Source organism: Acomys minous (assembly GCF_964271855.1).
Source record: "Acomys minous genome assembly, chromosome: 2".
Lineage (NCBI taxonomy): Eukaryota > Metazoa > Chordata > Mammalia > Rodentia > Muridae > Acomys > Acomys minous.
The window spans coordinates 2,969,500-2,996,525 of record NC_140484.1 but is presented as its reverse complement, the minus strand read 5'-3'; the positions used below and the strand labels follow the sequence as shown (position 1 = coordinate 2,996,525).

The following is a 27,026-nucleotide window of genomic DNA, read 5'->3' as shown; positions in this document are numbered from 1 at the left end:
ATACATGTGAGCAAACAGGACTGTTTGCTTTAGTTGGTGAGGATTAACACTAGCAAAAATATTCCACCAGAACTATTTCTTAAAACTGTTACATAGTGGTATAGAAAAGTCTTTAAACATTAAAAACTATGCCTTTCAGAGGCTTCTCGGTTCCATGAGGTCCCATTTATTAGTTGTTGATCTTAGAGCCTGAGCTGTTAGAGTTCTGTTTAGGAAGTTGTCTCCTGTGCCAATGAGTTCTAGGCTCTTCCCCACTTTTTCTTCTAACAGTTTTAGTGCCTCTGGATTTATGTTGAAGTCTTTAACCCACTTGGACTTGAGTTTTGTGCAGGGTAATAAATATTAGCTTGGCAAGGATCAGCTTGCCTTTTTCTACATGTAGACATCTAGTTAGACCACCACCATTTGTTGAAGATGCTTTCTTTTTTCTGTTGTATGGTTTTGGCTTCTTTGTCCAAAATCAAGTGTTCATAGGTATGTGGGTTTATTTCTGGGTCCTCAATTTTATTCCATTGATCAAGTAAACCTATTTCTATGCCAGTATCATTCCATTTTTACAAAACGACAGCCTACAGACTTGGAAAATATCTTCACCAACCCTACATCTGACAAAGGCTTAATATCCAAAATATACAAAGAACTCAAGAAATTAAACACCACCAAACCAAATTATGCAATTGAAAAATGGGGTACAGAGCTAAACAGTGAGTTCTTAACAGAGGAACATCGAATGGCCAAGAAACATCTAAAGAAATGCTCAGCTTAGTTATCCGTGAAATGCAAATCAAAATGACTCTGAGATTGCATCTACACCTAGCAGAATGGCTAAGATTGAAAACTCAAGTGACGCCACATGTTGGCGAGGATGTGGAGAAAGGAGAACACTCCTCCATTGCTGGTAGGAATGCAAGCTTGTACAACCACTTCGGGAATCAAACTGGTGCTTTCTCAGAAAATTGGGAATAATGCTACTGCAAGACGCAGCTATACCACCCCTGGGCATATACTAGAAAGATGCTCCACCATACAATAAGGACATTTGCTCAACTATGTTCATAGAAGCTTTATTTGTAATAGTCAGAATCTGGAAACAACCTAGATGTCCCTCAACTGAAGAATGGCTAAAGAAACTGTGGTACATTTACACTATGGAATACTACTCAGCTGTTACAAACAAGGAAATCTTGAAATTTGCAGGCAAATGGATGGAACTAGAAATGATCATTCTGAGTGAGGTAACCCTGACCCAGAAAGATACACATGGCATATACTCACTTATAAGTGGATATTGGCCCAACATAGACGTCCTCTGAGAGACTCAATGCAGCGAGGCATTGGGACAGATGCTGGGACTCACTGCTGGACTCCAGGGGAGAGTGGTACAGAAGAGGTGGGGGATGGAAGGACCCGGAGAGTTCAGGAGCCCCACAAGGAGACCATCAAGGCTGGCAGATCTGGACCCCGGGGACCTGCACAAACTGTTGCAGCAACTCAGGACAATGCATGCAGTGAACCTAGACCCCCTGTTCAGATCTAGCCAACGGGCAGCTCATTCTCCACAGTTGTAGGGAGAGCAGGGACTGCCTCTGACATGAACTCTGACACTTCCAATTTGAACATTTCCCCCTTGCACTCACAGGAAGGCTATCTGGATAAGGCCTGATAGGCTGTGGTCAGATGGAGGGGGAGGAGGTTCCCTTCTGTCAGAGATCTATGGGAGGGGAATAGGGCGGAAGAGGGAGGGAAGGTGGGATTAGGAAGATACAAGTGAGGAGATAACAATCAGGATGTGATCTGAATAAATTACAGTAGATTTTTTAAAAGGAAAAATTAAAAACTAATAGGCAATGTAAACTTCTCATAAAATAGCATATAAAGAAAAGAGTTATGAGTTAAGTGTGAGAAAGGTAAATTTATTCTATAGAAGCAGAAGGTGGTGGGACGAGAAGACATCAGAGCTTTCACCATAAGAAGGACACTATACTCATGCTTGGAAAGGCACATGGAAGACTTCCTTTCTCTTCTTATGACAGCAGTGTCTCTTCTCACGCAGGGTGAAGAGGGAACATGGTGCGCTCCCATGAGCCACCCAGTTTACAAATGGCAGAAAGATTTTAAGACAAAGTCTCCCTATGTAGCATTGGCTGGCATGGAACTTGCTATGAAGGTCAGACCTGGAGCTCAAAGATCTGCCTGCCTCTGTCTCCCAAGTTCTGGGATGAAAGACGTTTAGCACTACACCTAGCATATTTTGCAATTTTTACAGAATTTTATTGTATATACCTTTACCTAAGGTTGCAAGTATTTCTGATGGTAACAAAGTTGTTCTAATAGGCTGATCCTATAATTTAGCTAATTTACATCATCATGTAGTGTGTGTGGAGAGATAGAGGGGGGGAGAGAGAGAGAGAGAGGGAAAGGGAGAGAGAGACAAAGACTGACAGAGACAGACAGAGACAGAAGCAGAAACAGGCACACACACACACACACACACACAGAGAGAGAGAGAGAGACAGAGACAGAGACAGAGACAGAGACAGAGACAGAGAGAGTATGTGTATATATGTAAGACATATATATGTTTCATATAAAAAATTGAACTACATTTCATCAAAAATGACTCCTAAAGCATGGCCACTTAGTGAGAGCAGAGTAGTTGCTGTTGCTTCCAGTAACTTCCTTTGTGTTTTCTCAACCTTAATATGAAGTGGCAACCCAGAAGCACCACACATGAGACAGGAGGATCTTGGCTGTGGTCAGCACAGCACAGGAAACACTGAGACCGTGGAGATGATCTGCAGGCCACACCACCCACAGAAGTGCTACAGTAAATGAGAGACATGTTGGTGGCACGTTCTGCCATGTGCTTGTTGGCCCAAGCTTAGGTTACTTGACAACACCAACAGCATGTTGTCTTATCTGATGGATCAGTGCACAGCGTGAGCACTGGGAGCAATTTTATGCTTTTTTTTTTTTTTTGTCTAAGTTCTACATAAAGCTCTTTATACTGTGATGTAGCCTCATCTCAGTGCTTTGTAGTCTCAAAGCCCTAGGGCAAGTAGTGTGCTTCAGGGGGAATCTAAGAGACTGAAGAGCCGCCTGCTCTGAGCTTGAATAATGCTAACTTTGGTGGGAGTTTCCAAAGGAGAAAATGAAAGTAATCCCTCCTCACTTGTGGCTCCTCCGAGCCTTTGGGAGGCTAAGTGCTTCTCGCCTTGTGCTGGAGAAGGTCTGCGTTCCTCCGCTTTGCACTTGTGTGCTTCGCCAAGTGCCCCGTTACTATCATATCCCATTTGCTTGACGTATGTTAACGCAGTAATCTCTCAGACATATGTATCTTTGTGTGAAAAAGGAAAGAAAACCAAATTCATTTTCTTCATGATTAATGCATTTGTCAAATTCTTTCCAAGAGAAGAAAATTAATTTATTGTTTTTTATGAATGCAAATTAAAGCTGTGAAACTATTACGGTAAAACTTACCAATTTTTTTTTTTTTTTTTTAGAAATTGAAACTAAGTGATTTAATGTTAATGAAAGGAGCTATATTCAAATACAAATTTTAATAACTTGGGTAGAAAGAAAATCTTAGACTTCCTGAGACTTTCCTTACACAAGATTCATGTAACTTGAACATAAAGCCATTAAAATGTAGTTTACTATGGTAGAGACTGTATTAATTATTTTGTGTGAAAGTCTGAAAGTGTTTGGCTTGGTGCAGTCTGGGAGGGGAGCCGTCTACCGCTTAGCTGATGGTCTCTGATGCAGGGTCTCAGTCAGCCTTAGCTGCTACTGTTTTCTTTTCTTTTCATTCCCATTGTTTACACAGTCTGATAAAAACCAGAAGGGACACAAATTTTTCTAAACTAGGAAACAATTTTGCTCACATTCCTGTTGGTAAATACCAAAATGTGACTATTCACTTAATAAAATGTTAGCAACTGTTGATTTATAGAACCCAGTCTAATTATGTGTGAGTGTGTGTGTGTGTGTGTGTGAGAGAGAGAGAGAGAGAGAGAGAGAGAGAGAGAGAGAGAGAGAGAGAGAGAGTCCTGTTTTTATTTGGAGATTTTGGCGCGGGGGGGGGGGGGGGGGAGGGGTTCGAGTCAGGGTTTCTCTGTGTAGCCTTGGCTGTCCTGTACTCACTTTGTAGACCAGGCTGGCCTCAAACTCACAGAGATCCTCCTGCCTCTGCCTCCCAAGTGTTGGGATTACAGGTGCATGTGACTGTGCCTGGCGAAGGAGAGTAATATTTTAAGATTGCTTTCTAAAGTGGTTTTCTGTCGCTGTGCTGAGGCGACAAGACGAGGCCCGTCGACATGTTGTGGTCTTGGACACTGAGCAAACCTGGCCTTGAACACTTGGACTGAGGAAGGTGAGGGAGCCCGAAGCAGTGCCTCCTCCCTGCTGTTTGCACGTCACAATCATGTTTATCTTGGTTTTCACAAGGGGAGATTGTTGACGTTGACAAGCTATAGAAATGATTTATGTTTACACTCAGAATGGAAAATTAAAGAGAGAGGCGATAAGTTTGGCTTAACTTTTTTATTCACAGAAATTTAGAAGGATATAATAATCCTTTTAATACTAAATTTACACTGTTCACTGGTTCCAGAGGTTGAATTTAACACGTGTTTCTCTCTGGGAGGTAACTTGGGAATAAGGCTCTAACCCTGAGTCCTTTGACACATCTCATTTCTGTGGCAGGCCAAAGGCTGGCAAATTAATAAAACAGGAAAATTAAAACTGAATCACGGCCCAAATCTTCCTGGCTCTGAGCCACACAGGCTGAGGGCAGGAGGAGCCGTGCCTGCCTACATCAAGAAGTGCAGCTCCCTCAGCCTTGCTCCCTCTGATGCTGGTCAGCGCAAGGTATTACCGCAGGAGATTGCTGGCTTTGGGGGATTAATGCATGCCATATTTTTTGCATCCACTTTTTAGTTTCTATCTTGGCTGTATCAGCTCCCTCAAAATGTCAACAGGGATTAGACGGCATTGTGGGTAATTAATATGAACTTTTATCTCAAAGCTAATTTTGAGTAATACTGGAACAAAACATATGTCAATATGTTAAAGACGGGAAGTTGAGCAGATTGCTTTTATGTTTAAAAAAATGCATCTTTTTTTCCCAGTTCACCTCACTTTTCAAATGCCAATCCAATATGATAAATGTTTTAGAAAGGTTAAGTAACCTGTAAAAGAAACAGCATTTGGAGTCCGGTGGGTGGCTCCTAAATCCTTCTGTGGAGATATCAGGATTCTCTCGTGACAAAGCACTGATCCTTTCAGGAGTGCAGGCGGCATCTTCTCTAGACACGAGCTCTGAGGGTGGGACTAATTCACACCTGAGGTCTCCAGAACCGCTGGAGCTTCTTTCAGCCTTGTGGCTCATTGGTCAGTCAAGAATTTTTCTCCATCTCATTCTCCCAAGACTTGACCAGAGAAATAAAACCATGTGGTGTGCTCTTTCCATCTCTAAGAAAGTAACAGGGACCAGGTGTAATTACCTGGAGTGTGTGCTCGCAGGCCCTGCTTCTGATTGGCTATAATGATGTCAAGCCTTACAGTGCAGCAGAGACGGCGAAGGGACCATTGACACTAGCTGCTAACAACCTCCCTTCCATGCTGTTTTGTGGAACAAATTATATGGGCCATATAATTACAAACAAATTATAAATATGTTTGTAAGCAAAAATTTTAATCTGCTTTTTCTCACTTTAATACTAGAAAGTTTGTGTTTAAAAATATGAAACTAAATCTGATAATAGTTTTCTTTTTTTTTTTTTTACTTTTTTTCTCCTTTATTAATTTATTCTTGTTACATCTCAATGGTTATCCCATCCCTTGTATCCTCCCATTCTTCCCTCCCTCCCATTTTCCCCTTATTCCCCTCCCCTATGACTGTTCCTGAGGGGGATTACCTCCCCCTGTATATGTTCATAGGGTATCAAGTCTCTTCTTGGTAACCTGCTGTCCTTCCTCTGAGTGCCACCAGGTCTCCCCCTCCAGGGGACATGGTCAAAGGTGAGGCACCAGAGTATGTGAGACCAAGGGGCATGTCCCACGATAATAGTTTTCAGAGCCTGAAAGTGTCATACTTCTGTTAAGTTTCCTTTTCTTAGGCACAGTGCCTCTAAAAGGTAATACTAAGTTTTGGTTCTTGGTTAAAATTATTTTGCCCTCTAATTCTGAGAATGTATCAACCATTGCGCCAGCGTCAGTCAGAGGCTGAACTGGCCCCTTGCCCAGGCCTGGGAGCAAGCCCAGTCTGAAAACCCTTTACAGAGTGCAACTCAGAGCCTACCCTTCTCATCGGCCATCCATCATAGGTGCTTTTCTTTACTAACCTGAAAGTGTTCCTCCAATCTGGTGCCAGCTGAGGCACTTACTGAAGTAGGTACCTGGCATCCAAGGTGAATCTGCCTCATAAAGAGGGCAGACTATCCGACACTCCACAAATGGCATTTGGGCTCTCCATTCTTCCCAGCCAGCATTCTGGAGTGACACACACCACCAGGATGCAAGCCTTCAGCCAACACTTAACTCATTTCATTGATTCCTTGTGAGGAGTGTGTGGCATGCAGAGTCTCTTCTGGAGGAGAACTCACCAGTGACAGCAAGTCCTCAGCAGGGATTTGAACCTCCGGCCCGAGAACCTGCTTCATGTCTGAGTACGAACACTGGGCAGTGTTTATCCGAGTATCCAAAGCTTCCAAATCAAAGCCAGATCCTCTGTGATTCACAACTTGAAAGGTCCCCACTAGTGCTGACTCTGTGACACCTCTCAACTCATAGCTGCCCAAAGGCCACTTTAATTGTTCTCGAGGGCAAAGAGTAAGAAAATAATGCTTTTTTTTTTTCATCTGAAGGGTCAGTGTTTATGGGATATACACAGTAAGATGCTTAAAACTGCTTCAGGGGACGCGAGTTTCGTTTCTCCATGCTCTGTTAGGCTGAAGGGCAGTCCTCATGTGCTGTCACTAGGAGAGCACGTGCCAGCAGGTCCTTATGGCTTCTCAGACAAGGTTCAGGCTCAAATGTCTGTTTTGAGAAATGGACATCCAGCTCTGCTGTTCTCTCCAGCAAATGAGATTTGTCAAGGACCAGTTGTCTATAGACACCTCAGCTTTTGCTAAAAGTGCCTTTGGCCTGTAAGTTATCTGTAATAACTGTTGGTAAGGTCTAAGCAATTTATAATAATATTGATGGGGAAACCATGATTACTTTTCATAGTTTCCCTCCCATTTTATCCAAATGGCTGAAAGCGAAGATTTGCACAATTTTACTTCCTTCCCATGTTGGCCATGATGTAAATTTCAGGTAGAGGCCACAAGTGTGCTTGAGAGACTTTTTAAAAAATTGCAGTTTCTTATAATAGTATCTTGACTTTAAACACATAGCTGTGTGTTGTTTCATCAGACTCAATGAGGCAGTCTTTTAAAACACCGGAAAACACTGGTGCAGCGCCCATCTCTCGTGATACCATCACCTCCCTGGTTCAGTGTCCATCTCTCGTGATACCGTCACCTCCCTGGTGCAGTGTCCATCTCTCGTGATACCGTCACCTTCCTGGTGCAGTGCCCATCTCTCGTGATACTGTCATCTCCCTGGTGCAGTGTCCATCTCTCGTGATACCGTCACCTCCCTGGTGCAGTGCCCATCTCTCGTGATACCATCACCTTCCTGGTGCAGTGCCCATCTCTCGTGATACTGTCATCTCCCTGGTGCAGTGTCCATCTCTCGTGATACCGTCACCTCCCTGGTTCAGTGTCCATCTCTCGTGATACCATCACCTCCCTGGTGCAGTGCCCATCTCTCGTGATACTGTCACATCCCCGGCTGTCAGCTTTCATTTGAAACTGTAGATGAAGCTGTGAGCTGAACCAGTTCAGCAGAAAACACCTGTGTAGGCTCTAACTTTCGTGCAAACCTCTGAGAGAGAACATGAGAGGGGAAGTGAAGGGATCGGCAGGAGAACAGAGCCTGTGTGGGATTGCCAGGCAGGGTCTATAATATCACCAGGGGCTCCAGGGACATTTAGGGAGAGCTGATTGCTGGGGCTTTGACACCAAGTCAATATGGCAGCTGTTTCTGGTTTTTGTCAACCTTGTACACACAGCCACAGGCACTGAAACCTGTTGGGCTGTGACACGGACCAGGAGAAATCGAGTCCGAGGCTCCTCCTGCAGCCTCTGGGCATGGCTGACGCTGGTCTGGCCCTTGGGGTGGGCATTAGAACTGGGAAGCACAGCGACATTTGCAGGATCATCACCCTCTCCCCCAGGTCACCCTCGTTGACAGCCTTGCTGATGCTCTGTCCCTCCTCCTGTGCCTACCCTGTCCCCAAACTGCCCCCAGTAGCATCCGGAAACAGAGACTTCTGGTCACTGTTCACTTCTCTAGCAGTGAACGGCCCTGTGACACTGTTCTCTTCCTTCACAGCCTGTGACACTGTTCTCCTCCTTCACGGCCTGTGACACTGTTCTCCTCCTTCACAGCCTGTGACACTGTTCTCCTCCTTCACAGCCTGTGACACTGTTCTCCTCCTTCACAGCCTGTGACGCTGTTCTCCTCCTTCACAGCCCGTGACACTGTTCTCCTCCTTCACAGCCCGTGACACTGTTCTCCTCCTTCACAGCCTGTGACGCTGTTCTCCTCCTTCACAGCCCGTGACGCTGTTCTCCTCCTTCACAGCCCGTGACACTGTTCTCCTCCTTCACAGCCCGTGACACTGTTCTCCTCCTTCACAGCCCGTGACGCTGTTCTCCTCCTTCACAGCCCGTGACGCTGTTCTCCTCCTTCACAGCCCGTGACACTGTTCTCGTCCTTCACAGCCCGTGACACTGTTCTCCTCCTTCACAGCCCGTGACACTGTTCTCCTCCTTCACAGCCTGTGACACTGTTCTCCTCCTTCACAGCCCGTGACACTGTTCTCCTCCTTCACAGCCCGTGACACTGTTCTCCTCCTTCACAGCCTGTGACACTGTTCTCCTCCTTCACAGCCTGTGACACTGTTCTCCTCCTTCACAGCCCGTGACACTGTTCTCCTCCTTCACAGCCCGTGACACTGTTCTCCTCCTTCACAGCCTGTGACGCTGTTCTCCTCCTTCACAGCCTGTGACGCTGTTCTCCTCCTTCACAGCCTGTGACACTGTTCTCCTCCTTCACAGCCCGTGACACTGTTCTCCTCCTTCACAGCCTGTGACACTGTTCTCCTCCTTCACAGCCCGTGACACTGTTCTCCTCCTTCACAGCCTGTGACGCTGTTCTCCTCCTTCACAGCCCGTGACACTGTTCTCCTCCCTCACAGCCTGTGACGCTGTTCTCCTCCTTCACAGCCTGTGACGCTGTTCTCCTCCTTCACAGCCCGTGACACTGTTCTCCTCCTTCACAGCCTGTGACACTGTTCTCCTCCTTCACAGCCTGTGACACTGTTCTCCTCCTTCACAGCCCGTGACACTGTTCTCCTCCCTCACAGCCTGTGACACTGTTCTCCTCCTTCACAGCCTGTGACGCTGTTCTCCTCCTTCACAGCCTGTGACACTGTTCTCCTCCTTCACAGCCTGTGACGCTGTTCTCCTCCTTCACAGCCTGTGACACTGTTCTCCTCCTTCACAGCCTGTGACACTGTTCTCCTCCTTCACAGCCTGTGACACTGTTCTCCTCCTTCACAGCCCGTGACACTGTTCTCCTCCCTCACAGCCTGTGACACTGTTCTCCTCCTTCACAGCCCGTGACACTGTTCTCCTCCTTCACAGCCTGTGACACTGTTCTCCTCCTTCACAGCCTGTGACACTGTTCTCCTCCTTCACAGCCTGTGACACTGTTCTCCTCCTTCACAGCCTGTGACACTGTTCTCCTCCTTCACAGCCTGTGACACTGTTCTCCTCCTTCACAGCCTGTGACACTGTTCTCCTCCTTCACAGCCTGTGACACTGTTCTCCTCCTTCACAGCCTGTGACACTGTTCTCCTCCTTCACAGCCTGTGACACTGTTCTCCTCCTTCACAGCCTGTGACGCTGTTCTCCTCCTTCACAGCCCGTGACACTGTTCTCCTCCTTCACAGCCCGTGACGCTGTTCTCCTCCTTCACAGCCCGTGACACTGTTCTCCTCCTTCACAGCCTGTGACACTGTTCTCCTCCTTCACGGCCTGTGACGCTGTTCTCCTCCTTCACAGCCTGTGACACTGTTCTCCTCCTTCACAGCCCGTGACACTGTTCTCCTCCCTCACAGCCTGTGATGCTGTTCTCCTCCTTCACAGCCTGTGACGCTGTTCTCCTCCTTCACAGCCCGTGACACTGTTCTCCTCCTTCACAGCCCGTGACGCTGTTCTCCTCCTTCACAGCCCGTGACACTGTTCTCCTCCTTCACAGCCTGTGACACTGTTCTCCTCCTTCACGGCCTGTGACGCTGTTCTCCTCCTTCACAGCCTGTGACACTGTTCTCCTCCTTCACAGCCCGTGATGCTGTTCTCCTCCTTCACAGCCCGTGACACTGTTCTCCTCCTTCACAGCCTGTGACACTGTTCTCCTCCTTCACGGCCTGTGACGCTGTTCTCCTCCTTCACAGCCTGTGACACTGTTCTCCTCCTTCACAGCCTGTGATGCTGTTCTCCTCCTTCACAGCCTGTGACACTGTTCTCCTTCACAGCCTGTGACACTGTTCTCCTCCTTCACAGCCTGTGACGCTGTTCTCCTCCTTCACAGCCTGTGACACTGTTCTCCTCCTTCACAGCCTGTGACACTGTTCTCCTCCTTCACAGCCTGTGACACTGTTCTCCTCCTTCACGGCCTGTGACGCTGTTCTCCTCCTTCACAGCCTGTGACACTGTTCTCCTCCTTCACAGCCCGTGATGCTGTTCTCCTCCTTCACAGCCCGTGACACTGTTCTCCTCCTTCACAGCCTGTGACACTGTTCTCCTCCTTCACGGCCTGTGACGCTGTTCTCCTCCTTCACAGCCTGTGACACTGTTCTCCTCCTTCACAGCCCGTGACACTGTTCTCCTCCTTCACAGCCTGTGACACTGTTCTCCTCCTTCACGGCCTGTGACGCTGTTCTCCTCCTTCACAGCCTGTGACACTGTTCTCCTCCTTCACAGCCTGTGACACTGTTCTCCTCCTTCACAGCCCGTGATGCTGTTCTCCTCCTTCACAGCCCGTGACACTGTTCTCCTCCTTCACAGCCTGTGACACTGTTCTCCTCCTTCACGGCCTGTGACGCTGTTCTCCTCCTTCACAGCCTGTGACGCTGTTCTCCTCCTTCACAGCCTGTGACACTGTTCTCCTCCTTCACAGCCCGTGATGCTGTTCTCCTCCTTCACAGCCCGTGACACTGTTCTCCTCCTTCACAGCCCGTGACACTGTTCTCCTCCTTCACAGCCTGTGACACTGTTCTCCTCCTTCACAGCCCGTGACGCTGTTCTCCTCCCTCACAGCCTGTGACGCTGTTCTCCTCCTTCACAGCCTGTGACACTGTTCTCCTCCTTCACAGCCTGTGACACTGTTCTCCTCCTTCACAGCCTGTGACACTGTTCTCCTCCTTCACAGCCTGTGACGCTGTTCTCCTCCTTCACAGCCCGTGACACTGTTCTCCTCCTTCACAGCCTGTGACACTGTTCTCCTCCTTCACAGCCCGTGACGCTGTTCTCCTCCCTCACAGCCTGTGACGCTGTTCTCCTCCTTCACAGCCTGTGACGCTGTTCTCCTCCTTCACAGCCCGTGACACTGTTCTCCTCCTTCACAGCCCGTGACGCTGTTCTCCTCCCTCACAGCCTGTGACGCTGTTCTCCTCCTTCACAGCCTGTGACACTGTTCTCCTCCTTCACAGCCTGTGACGCTGTTCTCCTCCTTCACAGCCTGTGACACTGTTCTCCTCCTTCACAGCCTGTGACACTGTTCTCCTCCTTCACAGCCTGTGACACTGTTCTCCTCCTTCACAGCCTGTGACGCTGTTCTCCTCCTTCACAGCCTGTGACACTGTTCTCCTCCTTCACAGCCTGTGACACTGTTCTCCTCCTTCACAGCCTGTGACACTGTTCTCCTCCTTCACAGCCTGTGACACTGTTCTCCTCCTTCACAGCCCGTGACACTGTTCTCCTCCTTCACAGCCCGTGACACTGTTCTCCTCCTTCACAGCCTGTGACGCTGTTCTCCTCCTTCACAGCCTGTGACACTGTTCTCCTCCTTCACAGCCTGTGACACTGTTCTCCTCCTTCACAGCCTGTGACACTGTTCTCCTCCTTCACAGCCTGTGACGCTGTTCTCCTCCTTCACAGCCTGTGACACTGTTCTCCTCCTTCACAGCCTGTGACGCTGTTCTCCTCCTTCACAGCCTGTGACGCTGTTCTCCTCCTTCACAGCCTGTGACACTGTTCTCCTCCTTCACAGCCTGTGACACTGTTCTCCTCCTTCACAGCCTGTGACACTGTTCTCCTCCTTCACAGCCTGTGACACTGTTCTCCTCCTTCACAGCCTGTGACACTGTTCTCCTCCTTCACAGCCTGTGACGCTGTTCTCCTCCTTCACAGCCTGTGACACTGTTCTCCTCCTTCACAGCCTGTGACACTGTTCTCCTCCTTCACAGCCTGTGACACTGTTCTCCTCCTTCACAGCCTGTGACACTGTTCTCCTCCTTCACAGCCTGTGACACTGTTCTCCTCCTTCACAGCCTGTGACGCTGTTCTCCTCCTTCAGTGTCGATTCACTATTTTTCTCAAGGAAACTTTGGGGTGTACAGTCCTGATAGTCAACATATTCCCAATCAAAAAGAAAGACAAAGCTATAGTAAATGTAAAGAATTAGAAAACCAAACTAAACAAAACAAACAGCAAAAGCCCCAAAGGGAGACTCAGCCAGTTCCTTGACCATTGGTCACACCTAAGCCTAAGCATAAGTTCAAAACACATTAAATGCACACACACAGTCCTGGTCCTCAACTCACAAGACCAAATGTTCACTTCTAGACAAGTACTTGAACCCACCAGTCCCCTGGCTTCTCAGTGACACCATGGCCCATTCTGTTGCCACATAATATAGCACATGTGAGGCAGCAGGGACACTATCTGGAGAGAAACAGCTAAAGTGGCACATTTGAGGAGCCAGAAGGAACCTTAGCAGCGCTCAGCTCTAACTCTTTCCCAAGAGAAGTGTTGCTGGGGATGGTCAAAGAAAAAAAAGAGAAGCCACAAACTCAGTTAGCTTAGAGCTGCCATGGAATGTGGGGGGTACTCACTGCAAACGGAATCAAGACCCATGGGTGAGGGCTAGTCCTTAGAGAGCCTTCCCTTGGGCCTCCCTCATGCTCCTGTCCTCTGCATGCCAGCCCTTCTCCTACCCTGCCCCCCTTTCCCTTCTTTGGCCTCCTCCCCTCCAATGCGGAGCAGCAGGCTCCCTGCCAGACCTGAGTCTGGCCCAGCCCAGCAGCGCAGGAAGCTGTACCTACGCATGGCACTGAAAGACCTTTTCTGGCCCAGTGTGAATCAAGAGCCAGACCCATTGCACCCTCTGCCTCGTTCCTGCCTGCAGGTGCCGATGCTCAGCACAGCCATGTGGGACTAACACAAAGGCTGCTTCTCTCCTCATCGGGCATCTTGCCCTCCGACAGAAGCACCTTCCTAGGCAAGGACAAATTTTGATATGCTGAGCTGCTCATAGTTTGGACACTAAACAACAAGGCTGGTGTGGCTCAGCATACAAAGTCTTCTGATCCACCTATGTACACAGCCCCTTCCACACCTGTGTACCCTGAGAGACAGGCCCCTGAGGTGTTCCCCAGCTCACCACAATGCCTGCGTCTTAGGGCACTGAGCCTAGCTGACTGCTTTCCGCCGCATGCCCCTCACAGTGCTCAGATGCATAGATGTCCAAGCCAGAAACCCAGCAGTGGTGTCTGGGTCTGCCCAGTCTTCACTGCTCACAGTTGTCTCCCCGAATGCCTACTCTGTGCGCCCCGTTTCCTGCTCGGCACCGGTGCTCCTCACCTTACAAGTGTTTGATCACTGGCAGCAGAATGCTGCTTGTGCGCCATTGTTGTTTCGGCCTTCATTACCAGTGACGGTACTGAACGCCTCTGGCTGTACCGATTTCACCTCCCCCAGTGCTCACTTTGCTTCTTTTCTTGGCTCAAAATTCTTCAGTTGATGCCGACATTCAGGCCACACATTCCTTCCTTTGCCTTCAAAGTGAGCAGAGCTGGACTCCCAGGATCCTGGGCTGGGGGTGGCATTCAGGTCCCTGCACCCCACCAGCTGTGTGGACTCTGCTTCCCTCTGGCCATCTGTGAAGCCAGGACAGGAATAGCTGCATGACCCACTTCAACCGAGTGGTCCTGAGGACAATCCTAGAGGACGAGTGAAAAGGTGTGTTCTCACTGAGGAATCGCGCTCCACTCGCTAGTCTGACTGGAATCAATCTAAGCAGCGCTCTCTCTGTGGGAGGCCAGTGCTGCGCCAGTATCAGTGAACTTGGCTACTTTCACGGTCCCTACTGCATGGGCAGCACACACAAGTCATGCAAGTCCTCACAAGCGCTCTTGTCTGTTTTCTCCCCAACGTCAAGAGAATTCAACATGAGAGCTGAGTCCAGAATCAGCTTGCTGTCATGCTGTCTCAGTAGGTGCTGTCTGTGAGTCTTCCAGGCTCTGTCTGTGTGTTCTCACCCTTATCTGGCATTCCAACTCACAGTCATAACTGGTTATGAATGAATGAATGAATGAATGAATGAATGAAGAATGAGTGAATAAGTGAATACCACCAAAAGACAGCATCGCACTTATACAGTTCCCAGTGCTTTCCCTATTTCTTCCTATTTGACTTGAGGCATTTCCTATGAAGATGGCGGCGGCGGTGATGACAAGGACAGTGACAGTGATGGTGGTGACTGGCATTTCTTTTATTTTGGAGATAATATCATTTTCCCCTTACTTTTCCTCACTTCAAGCCCCATATACCCCTCCTCTTTTTAAGTGTTGCTGCACGCATGCATGTATGTGCATATATATTACTAAATATGGCTTGCCCCGCCTGTACAATGTTACTGAGTATTTTCAGGGCTGACAATCTGGTATTAGAAAAGCAAGGTTCTCTTCCCGGGGAAGACTGTGTCTCCCACTCTTGGCATTCCGTAGTTGCCTGCACTTCTCTGTGGAGGGCTGAGGCCTCATGGTCTTTCCCACATCCCCTTTGGCTCTCCTGCTGTCCTTGTCCATCCCGTGATGTTGGTAAGACGTCATGGGTGTGGCTTGTGACATTCCTGGGAGACACAGTCTCACAACAAGGTTCGTACAGCCTCCCGGCCCCCTCTTGTGCAGTGACCACTGAGCAGTAGGTGCAGCCGTGTGCTGTAGATGTGTCTGCTGGGACTAGGCTCCACACTTCGCATCTCGACTGACTGTGGTTTTCTGTATGGTCCCCATCTGTTGCAGAGAGAAGTGTCCTTGATGCGTGGTGAGGGCTGTGCACCTATGGGCGCGAGGGCACATATTTAGAATGCACTGAGGGACTGTGCTGGTTTAGTGGAGTGTGGTTGAGGTTTGCCCCCAAGATCCATGCCTTCCCTGGTGTGTTGAGCAGGTCTGAAATCCAGATAGAAAGCTATTGGCCACGGCCAAGATGTCCTTGCCACTATTTATTTCACCCTGGTGGTTATGACGCCCTGCTGGTCACTGTTGCGTTTGGAAGCACTGTAGCTCCGTGAGGCCTCTTGGTTGCCCCCTCTGCAGATGCTTGCGTGGTGCCATCTGATAGCATGAAAGCTAGTCCTCAGGGAGGAGGCACTAGTTCGGAAAGCTGACATTTTTGAAGTCTTAGGTACCAGCCGCTCAGAAAAGTCCTTGGTACACACTCTTCACCATAGGTTGGTCAGAAGACAACATGTCCGTGATGGACAGTGACTCGGGGGCCAAGAATTGCCAGATCTCTTACGTCTTGCTGTCTTACTTGTCACTTGGGGACAAGAACAGGTCCGTGGACAGCAGCCGTTCAAGAAATGCTTCCCATGGAGTGACTTGCTCTTCAGATAACCTTTTGCTGTTTAGGAGCTGGGAGGTTTTGAGGCATTTGTAGTCTGTGGATCAATTCTGAGTAATGCCTTACAACTCACAAAGCACTCTTGCACACATAATCTCATTTAGTTGAGAAACAAGACAATACAATTTCTCTATACAATGAAGAATAAAATATGGCCAATTTTACAATATTGCCATTTTTCAATTTCTCAACTAGTGGTAAACACTCTGAAATGACGAATGACTCATCTTAAAATGAGGAACTATTATATATTAGAATTTTTGTTTTGCTTGGAGTCTTGGTGTCGTCGTTTTGAGACAGAATCTTATGTGGTCTAGACTGACCTCAACTCACAATCCTCCTGCCTCAGCTCCCAGAGTGCTGCACAGAAAAGGAAGTCTCAGTTGCACTCTAAATTTACTTCCCCAGCTTGGAAAGCTTGGTGTGGTAGTAGTGTCTGGGCTTTGTACACATCATGACTCTAAAAATAAAAATTATATAAAAGAGCCAAGTAAAAATTCCTATAATGCAATTAAAATTAGAACTGATGTGATACTGAAGTAGCTCCACTTGCTAAGTATCATGGGAATTCACCTTAAATCATGATTTGAAACAGCACACTCCAGCCAATGACAAATCAGATCATAAGGCACCAAGGGTGTGCTCCACAGTGTTACAGGGTAGCGGGTCGGGTGTCTGTGGAGCCCCGCAGTGTTACAGGGTAGCGGGTCGGGTGTCTGTGGAGCCCCGCAGTGTTACAGGGTAGCGGATCGGATGTCTGTGGAGGCCCGCAGTGTTACAGGGTAGTGGGTTGGGTGTCTGTGGAATCTGTAGTATCGCATTGTCTATAGTTCAAACACTGTGTCTTTAAGTGACATTACACAGCAATGTCATGTGCTAAAGGCCAAGTGAAACTTCATAAACAGAACACAAAGACCACCTGTGCTTAAACACTGGCATCTGTGGCCTTTTAGTATATGAGAAGAAGCATTTCTTTAAGTCTTGGACAAGTATTACTGATCCACCCGTCATCCTAATGTCTGGAGTACTTGAAGTATTTCAGTTCTTATTCAACAATGCAGCCTTTGGAGTTTTGCCTAATAATGACTTCACTTGTGCTAGCCTTCCAGCAGATACGCTGAAATGGAAATGCATATTTTCTAATTATGCACCCAGCCACGGCCGAATATTGGCAAGCAGGGCTATGCAGAATGTTCAATCGAGTCTGCACAACGGCAAGAGTACGTGTGACATCACGGTTTCCCAAAGTCACTTTCTTAATCATGTGAAGGGTCGCCCAGGCTCCGATCACAAGTGTGTCGCTATACAGAATCAGAAGGAAAACATTTAAACATCCCAGCATGGTATTTCCATTTAAATCTGATTACAGTGAAATAAAACTGTAGCCATTAAAGGTTTAGAAGAACTACAAATACAAGCCGTAAAAGAAGACAGATAGTAAATGGGGTGGTAAAACATTTCAGCAGGGCATACAGTTTATAGCCCTCATGCTGTCCTCCTGAGGCAGACTTGCAATTCACTACACACCCTGCACCGTTCTCTGAACTCCACTTAAACCTGCAATTAACCTTTCACGCCTAATGAAGCTGTTTTCCTGGAAAATTAAAATATATAGTGGCGCTTGCTTTTACACAGACTTGAGAGGAGAGCGTTTCAAAACGAGTGAATTTTCCAAGGTTTCCATTCAAACGTAAAATGGAAGCACGGTGTCTGTGTGTGACGTTGGAATGCTCTTTCCAAGGCAGTTTCGTTTGATGTGCAAATATTTTATTACTGTACTTATTAATTGTTCCACATAATTGTAAAGAAACACACATCAGTAGTTTTATGATCAGACTGTTCCTGCCAATGTCTCCTGTTACCACTTCTCTTCCACTGGGGAAAACCATGGTTTTACCACCAATAGCTACCTCCTGTCAACCAAGGTTATAACACCAATAGCTACCTCCTGGTAACCATGGCTTTACCACCAACACCTCCTGGTAACCATGGTTATACCACCAACACCTCCTGGTAACCATGGTTATACCACCAATAGCTACCTCCTGATGACCATGACTTTACCACCAACACCTCCTGGTGTGTCTCCAGGCTTAGAAGGCGTGCGTGGCTGCCAGTTAGAGTTTGATTATTAGCTACTTCTGTTCCATTCTGTTTGGACATGTTTGCGGGCACATACGGAGAGGTGGCATTGTCTAATCTCAGGCAGCAGATATGGCTCAGGTTGCAGCTACGTCTAATCTTAGCACATTGCTCTACCCACTTACAAAAGAGGTGTGGTAACTTTTGGCACCCAACACTGTGGCTGCCAAACCAAACCATTTGCTGAGGGAGACTCTTACGAAGGCTTAAGACTTCCTTCACAGCTTGTGCCCACCTGAGTGGCCCAGGGCAACACACAGGAAATGCCAGGAAGTCACGGGCAGTGGGGAAACAGAAGATGGGCTTGCTTGTACATGTGGCTCCCAGCAAGAATTTAAGTGATCTGTCCAGTGTCTGGTGTTTAAGAGTTAGAAGTACAAAGAACTAAGGCTTACAGTAAATATTTAAACCCTAGCATTTTTTATTGACTCTATGAGTATATATTGCTGTACATTCTGCTAGCCCGCAGTGCTGGCGTGTCACCATGACATGGTAAATGAAATTCCCTTAGACCGCCAGTCTAAAATAATGAATTGTTCCCACAGCTAATTGTATTGCCTTGATAACAAGAGACTATTGGAGGCCTAGAGAACACAATAAGTGGGTTTCATCAGTGATTTGTGTCATGTTTTGAAAAATGATCTTCTGGAATGACCTGATTTTAATGGAACTCTAGTGACGATCAGCACGTGCCACTGTGCAGGGTGCAGTGGCTTACTTCCTCCTCATACAGGGCAGATGGTCACCCCAGGAAAGGCCCCGACAGGGAGAAGCTCCAGGCCGGGAGATAGCGGGCGCAGCAGGGCAGCACTCAGAACCATTTCCAGGTGACTTTGTTGGTGTGTGTGTCGTTTTAAAATACAGAGGAGATCCAGGCAGCTCACCCATCTCTTCATTGTGGGCCCGCATCTGCGGCACAAACACACACGAAGGCTGTATTTCAAGACTTCGCCATTGGAAGGGACTCAGTCACCTTCAGGAAGACTTGCCTCAGGCCGCGGTGTGGGAGGCGGTCAGGGGACAGGAGGGAGGTGGTCAAGCCTGCACTGGAGCTGCAGAGAGGCTAACTGGAAGTGGGGTGTCCTGGGCTGCTGGTCAGGGTGAACGTTTCCTTTTCCCAGTTGTCCTATCCTGGAGGTGAAGACACGGTCGTTGGTGGATGTCGTGAGCAGTCCGAGTTCTCACCAGTCTGGTCTGCTGCTTGCTGCTCCTTGCAGCTCACTGGTTTTCTGCACAGGCAGCTGGTGACAGGCCTGAGCCATTTCTATTTAGGGTCTGGATATTGTCTGTTTGTTCAGTCTGTCCCCTGAAAGTCCTTAGGGGATGGGAGGAGGATCACAGTCCTCCTTTAAAAGCTAATAAATTGGCTTCTCTTTTTGTCATTTAATAAAAGCAGGTTCTTTTGAATAACAATGTATGACAAAGCCTGAAGCTAGAGGTTAGGCCTCCCACAGCCGTGTGTCCCCTACCCAGTTTGGGAAGATGGGGAGAGGATGGGCTATTCCCACCTTCTCACTTTTGTAGGCACGGGGACAAAGACTTGGCAACTTCTGGTTTGTTCTGGTGATTATAAATTTTTACCATACATCAAACAGGAAGAAATGAAAAATTAGAACCAGAATCCTTACATTTGACTATGAGCTTTGTGCTGTTCATAATGAGGGGGTCCTGTACTCCTGGTGGGGCACAGGCCGTGAGACCGGGAGAGGGAGCTGAGGGACACTGCTTCCCTCTGAACGAATGTGTCACTTAACCAATGCAAACGTAAAAGTGACCCCGAGCATCTGTCTTCTGTACTTACATAGGGTAGACACCTAAGTAACACCATCCAGAGGATGTCCACAGTCCACAGCAGGCTTGCTGCTGTTCAGACAGGGCCTAACCACAGCTAATTGTTCATTTGTGTAGGAAAGCACAAAAAAGCTGTTGAGTTAAAAGTAAGCATGATTTTCAATCTTATCTGTCTTTAACTGAAATATTGTCTATGATTTTTCAGTTCACTGTGTAGCCAGGTAAATTGGGAGTGCTGTGGGAGACACTGCTTTAATTAGGCTCTGGACTCCACAGACCCCCAGGCACAAAATCGCCGTGACAGTGAGTTAGCAGAAAATTTCCCATCGTGGCCTCTGAAGCTTCTTAACCTTCCTCCTGGGGACAAGTCCACTGCAAGGGACAACGCTTGGAACTACACATAAATGAAAGTATTCTCTCAGAGCTCTGGCACGATTTCATATTTGGACATACATAGCAATCATCAAAATCAGTGTGAGTGCCCTCTGCCCGCAGTGAATGAGTCTGTATTACTCCTTGCCTTGGCTGTCTCTGGATAAGTCGGTGCCAGGAGTGACCTAGCGGGAAGTTGTAAATTATGCCACAAGTATTTGCCAGGAGACCTGAGGACACTTGAGCTCTGCTCCATCTGAACGTCTACTTAGCATAACCAAAGGCTATGATTTTTAACTCAGTTAAAGCCCTTCACACCCATGAAGTAAAGACACAGCATATCTACTGTGAGTAAACCCCCAGCACAGCGGTGACACTTCAGGAATTCAGATGTGCCTGTCACGGGTGTGAGCCTGTGTCAGGGCGATGCCACCATTCTGAAGGTGGTTGCTGTAAACTGCAGTTCCTTCTCTGTCTACCCTTGGTCACACTGCCACTAGCACCTACTGTCCCCAGATGCCCAGGGGACATCTCCCTTCCAGGCTGAGCGTGCCTAGTCATGAGCTCTGCATGCCTTCTCTCGCTCTGCTTCCCTGTGCAGAAATGCTCTCTTCTCTCTCCATTCAGCATCGTAAGCTGGGGCCTCAGGTTAGCCAACCACACAGCCCCTTGTTCATCTTTCAGGTTCGCATTCTTAGGTGGGTTGAAGATGACCAGAATCTACTTTGAGGGGACCCAGTGACCTCTTATGCGGGTCATTTGGGTTAGATGACCTTTGTCTGCAGGTTGTCCTTTGTCCCACGGTCCTAGTTATTTCTGTTCAGAAAGCCCTGAGTGCTGCTCTTGCCAGGTCAGATTTGGAATGTATGTAAAATAACTGGACCCAGGAGAAGGAAATGACTCAATAGCATCTTGTGAGAGACAATATGCAATTGAAGATCTTCCTTGGGAAGCAGCCGGTACAGTGCCCGTGAAGACGGAAGGACTGGGTCAGCTCACTTCGCAGTCGCTTCTTCAAGACCTTGGGACCCTTGTGTCTGGCCTTCGACAAGGCTAAGCAGTCTGGCTCTGTGGTGAAGGGTGGGGATTGTAGAGTCTCTTTTGTTTTTCTCAAGAATTATAGGACTCTACAGAAGCAGAGCAGTGATTGCAGGGAGGGAGAAGGATAATCTAGTGTCACACACGGGATTTTCAGGGCAAGAAAACAATCCTATAACAACACGGCAGCTCCGTGCTATGCAAAGGTGAAAGGTCACAGACCTGCAAATGGAAGCCACTGACCTCGAGTGATAATCTTGTACCGATGTTCAGTTTTCCCAGAAACTTAACTGTGATCCAGACTTCTTTTTAAAGGCACACCTAGTGAATTCTGTTTATAGAAGCAAAAACAAAAAACTGACCCTGAACAAACCTGAGTTCCAACACAGAAATGGGGCGAGAAGTAGCATCAGCCCCTGGCTTCCGTGTTTCGTCACACTCTGATTCGGTTGCCTGCTGTGGTGGTCAGTTAGCTTCTCATTCTTCTCCCGTGCGGTGTTCACTGAGCAGCTCATGGCTGAATGCGTTGTCACTTCCCGAAGCCACCCCTGCCCGCCGGAGCTATCTCCGTGTGAGTGTCTAAACAGTTTTCTTCTCTCCCTCCAGGCCTTGCTATTGCCAGCGCCCTGGTGGACATTTCGCAGCAGAAGCCTTCCGACAGCAAAGACAAGCCTTCCGGAGTCCGCAACCGGAAGCACCTCTCCACGCGCCAAGGAACTTGTGTCTGAGAATGGGGACCGTGTGCCGTGTGCCGGTTTACTTCACAATGGCTTCCGTTAAAGCTGTTCTGTGGCCTTGGGTCTTACAGGGGGTAGTGGCCTAGGACCCAGGGCCCAGGCACAGTTCCCTCTAAGTGGGCAATGTCCCAAGTGGGCCAGAGAGTGTTTTCTTCTCTAAGTAACAGCATTGAGGGTCACAAGTGGTAAAGTCAGTTTTTATGGCTCTCTTAGACTGAGAGCTAACATAACTTACTATGGAAAAAGATGTATATTGTTTCTTAACACAGATGGAAATATGCAATTCATATAAATCAACTGTTTATATCCCAAGACTTTAAAGAAAGGAATTTTGTAATGTTTGAATGATGAGAAATGTACAGTTTTTGCCTCATTAGCAATCTTAGGTTATTTGCATATGAGTAGGAAACGGACAAATCACGGCAGCTGTAACTGCTATTTTGTCTCATCATTAATATGAAAGCTTTTACCTAGTAGGCTGCAGGTCATGTGTTTAATTCTGCACATGACTACGCGATGTCCAGAGTCGGTGTGAGAATACAACAGTTTTCAACTTATGGGAGCAAGCCCAGAGAGTTTGCCTGGATGTGCGTGTACTGGCTGGATGCGCTGCACTGGCTGGATGCGCGTGCACTGGCTGGATGCGCGTGCACTGGCTGGATGCGCGTGCACTGGCTGGATGCGCGTGCACTGGCTGGATGCGCTGCACTGGCTGGATGCGTGTGCACTGGCTGGATGCGCGTGCACTGGCTGGATGCGCTGCACTGGCTGGATGCGCGTGCACTGGCTGGATGCGCTGCACTGGCTGGATGCGCTGCACTGGCTGGATGCGCTGCACTGGCTGGATGCGCTGCACTGGCTGGATGCGCGTGCACGGCTGGATGCGCTGCACTGGCTGGATGCGCTGCACTGGCTGGATGCGCTGCACTGGCTGGATGCGCGTGCACTGGCTGGATGCGCTGCACTGGCTGGATGCGCGTGCACGGCTGGTAGGAACTTTGTTAGACTCCTGAGCATGGGGAACATTCCTGAGATGGCAGACCACGGAGGAGGCTGCCTGGAAATCAGCAAACAGCCTCCAGTTCGACAACCCAAAGAGACTCAAAACCACCATTTCGAAAGCAGAGCTTCTGGTCCGTGAGGTGATGCTTCGGTTGCCTAGGAACCAGCTGGCCAGGCCAAAGTATCCCTCCGAGTTTTCATAAGAAGGCACCATTTTCTTCCAGATCTCTTCTCCGTGCCAGATTTCGTTTACCTCTTACAGGTGTTACGACATGTATTTTAAAGGTAACACTTCCCAAGTTCCCTGCCCCTGCCCTCTTCCTGCAGAACGCAAGCGGACAAGAGCTGTGTCCCGCTAGCATCAGCGAGAGCCCCATCTCTGACACAACCACACGGTGCTGGGAGAAGCCTACAGTGCAAGACAGCTGCACTGCTGCCACGCTCAAGCCATCCCTACTGACACAAAGCCCTGGATAGCAGCGGAAAGGAAAAACAATGATGACAGCTCTCACATGGGACGGTTGGCCGTTTGTGCCCTAATATTCACGGCAGCTCCCAGAAGCTCAGTCTGCAGTGGCCGTGGTTGACTTCAGGGTGACTATGAAGATGAAGAAGATTCCCAAAGCTGCTGCATACTCCGTAGTTTTGTTTAATCTGGAAGTCATATCTAATCAATGTTAAGTACTATATGCATACTTTAATTTTTTTTTAAATTATGGAAGGTAATGACACTTTACAGTTAATGCCTAGTTACTTGCATGCCATGGTTGTACATTAGCAGGATATGACCCTATTGCAATACTGAGTATTTATTTCAAATGCCATGTATACATAGCTTAATTTGATGAGAATCGAGTGTAGTATGTAACAGAAATGACCACAGAATATGTAGCTGCACCTTATAAAGCATAATTAGGTTGCATCTAACCATGACTGTCTTATTTTGATAACTAGCCTTTTGAATATAGTGTATATCCTTATGTTGGCATGAGAGTTCTTCTCTATTTTCCATGCACTCAAAATCAGATGAATTTGTAGAATAGTTTTAGTAATTTTCTCTACAGCCTGGGGGTTTGGGTGGGGGAGGGGAGGGTATTTTTCTCCCAGAAAACTAGTTGAGCTGAATTTGTAAATGTCTCCTAAAAAACAGTCAAGTAATTTGGTCAACTTCTTTTGGACACTTTACATGTTGATTTTCCCATGAAATAATAAATTCGCAAAAACTGGTCACTATAAAGAAATAGTTGTTTGGAAATAAAGCAAGTTGCTCAATTTGTTCAGTTCCCAGTCGCTGTTGCTAGAGAAAGCCTATGCAAGGAGGCGCCCAGGCCCGTCCAGCACCGAGGCCCGTCGTCACAGCTCAGGCCCGTCGTCACAGCCCAGGCCCGTCGTCGCAGTCCAGCACGGAGGCGCTGTCCAGTCTCATCATCCTCTGTGAATCCCACCGGGTTCTCAAAACTTGAAATTTTGAATTTTAGAGACTTAATGCAGTGTCACACACTACTGTTAGCTCTGTGGCCAATTATGCAGTATATGATCAGCTTATAAAGCTTTTTACTAAAAATAAAACTCTTCACCCCCAGGTGAAGTGAAACAAAAGCCCTCACACTCTGTCTCTCCTCCTCCCTCTGCGCATCCTCATGCCTTACGTCTGAATGCTTGAAAGTCAAATCACGTGTCTATGCAGATTCTTTCTGAGAAGTTAGAAGCTCAAATGACTGGTTCTCTTGAAAACGTTACGGGCTGGGAAGGACTCCTCAGCGTGTAAGATGTCACTCAGCCGAGTGCGAGCACTTCCAAGGCGCTGGAATGGAGTTTCAAAGTCAACTTGGGAACATTACTTAGGCAACTAGAGAAGTCCTAGTTGTGTGCCGGTGTGTATGTGCTGCTCTGGTAAATTTTAAGGAGAGTTAGGAGTCTCATAACTGCTTTGAAGGAGTGAAAAGCTAAGTTACTGATATGTGGAGAAGAAAAGTGATCTATACTGTAGCGTATTGCTCATGTGTGCGCTTGTGCATGTGAGTGTGTATGTGTGTATGTGTACCTGCATGCCTTGTACATGCGTGTGCGCGTGTGTGCGTGTGCATGTGTGTGCACATGCATGCATGCCTGTGTACATGTGTGTATGTGTGCATGTGTACATGCATGTGTGTGTGCACGTGCACTCGCATGCACATGCGCGCGCATGGGCACATGTATGTGTAGAGCCAGAAGTTGACATCAGGTATCTTCCTCCATCACTGTTCATCTTGTCGTCTTACTTGACTTGCCCCAGTTTGCTTTTTGAGACAGGATCTCTCACTGAGTCTGGAGGTTCCCGGTTCATCTAGGCTGGGATCCTCTTGGGTTGAAGACAGGTCCTCAAGCGTGAAAAACACTCGACCCACTGAGCCCTCTCCCAGCCCCATCCTGTCCTAGTCAATAGGCAAACATTAATTAGAACATCCGTCCAATCAACTGCTGCACATTCAACAGCTTGCTTTCTTTGGGTATCAGTGAGACAGAGGTGCCTATGTGGCAGGTGTTGCCCCTGCCATGGCATTGCTGGTTGTGTGGTGCTGGGGCCAGTATTGAAGGCCCAGCCCTTCCACCTGTGAAGTAAAGGGGTTCCCCACTGCAGAGCTGCTGACCTCCTTAGGCCCAGGCCAGGTCTGTCCTCCCACGTGACATACTTGTGGGCCCATCTGTTCATTTGAATGCATCTTTTCACGTCAAGTATGTTTTTTCAAAGAGGCGTCCCATGCTTCTGGAATTTGGAGATTTCTAACCCTGCCTGACATTTGGAGTAACACAAGTCTGGTTCTAAATCTGTGAATTCTTGGAGCCTTTCGCACATGACTCCTTAATGACGTCCAAACAGAAACCAGGCAGTGGGGCACAGGTGAGGTTTTCCCTCGGTGCCCGTGGAACTGTTGAGGCGGCTTTTGTGTCTAAAAGCTTCAGAGAGTGAGAACTGATCAGGGTCCACACTGCTCCACTTTTTCTTGCAAACCCCACTTGCGGCTCCAAGCCTGAGCTCAGGACCTGCGGATTACAAAGTCTCCACATAGGACAGATGCTGCCTTCAGACCCAAGGACAGGGCGGCCTTGGGGGACAGACCTGCCTCTGCAGGTCCAGGGAGTTCTTGCAAGATTCATCCCTCTAATCCCAAACACTTTGCATAACTCTTCCAAGGAGTCCAGGCCACCTGGGTGCTCTGCACTGGTTCTGCTTGTACACAGTTAACATTTTAGTTTTGCCCGAATTATTAAATTAAGAATTATGATTGTAACTACATGTCTGTATATGCGCAGATTTGCAAGCCTGTATTAAAAACTCATGTAAATTTTAAAATCTGCCTTTAAAAGCATATATTTTTTAATATGATCTGCTACTAATCAGAACTTCAGTTGTTAGAATTTTTTAAAAATCAGTGTCTCCATGCCTGATTATCAAATATAGGATTTTGTGTACATGTGTTGGGAGTTGTTTTTATTTTGTTTGTTTTTCAAGAGTCCGGCTTTATAACCCAGGCCAGCTTCAAACCTGCATTTCTCCTGCCTTGTAAAGTGTTGAGATTACAGGTCAGCACCGCTACGTCCATCTGCCCATCCTTGTTATTGCTATTTTATCACATTGACCTTTCCAAGATGGTGCCTTAAAGAGCACTCCTCAGAGTCTGAGAAGGGCCCTCCCCATGGAAGACTGTTATGAAATTTGTGTTGTTGAAGTCCACATTCAAACCACATCCTTCACCCGTCCCTCCTCATGTCTTCACTGACCTTCCCTCGAACGTTTTCTAAACCCGGTGCTGGGACAGTTTTTCTTAGAACAGAAGGGTGTGCCCCTGGATATGTGTTTTCTGTTAACATTTCTGAGGACTGGGCCTTTGTTTATGCTGATGCTTTACCACTGAGCTGTCTCCACAGCCCTCGGGGCTCA

The 27,026-nt window shown here is 47.9% G+C and overlaps 2 protein-coding genes across 3 annotated transcripts in view; one reads left to right on the top strand and one right to left on the bottom strand.

Moving 5' to 3' along the window:
- Nucleotides 1-24,378, top strand: part of ATRNL1 (attractin like 1) — a 566,124-nt gene extending 541,746 nt beyond the window's left edge. For both annotated transcript variants that reach the window (XM_084800216.1, XM_084800215.1), the window contains one exon: nucleotides 21,972-24,378. In XM_084800216.1, coding sequence (XP_084656342.1) covers nucleotides 21,972-22,093 — 122 coding nt within the window. In that variant the 3' untranslated portion in view covers nucleotides 22,094-24,378. The remainder of the gene's footprint in view (nucleotides 1-21,971) is intronic.
- Nucleotides 22,599-23,318, bottom strand: LOC311607981 (uncharacterized protein; the record flags this gene model as incomplete). Its single annotated transcript, XM_084800260.1, has 2 exons — nucleotides 22,599-22,690; nucleotides 22,728-23,318. 2 exons carry the CDS (start codon nucleotides 23,316-23,318, stop codon nucleotides 22,652-22,654), a joined length of 630 nt encoding a protein of 209 aa, XP_084656386.1. The 3' UTR covers nucleotides 22,599-22,651.
- Nucleotides 24,379-27,026: the final 2,648 nt, after the last annotated feature.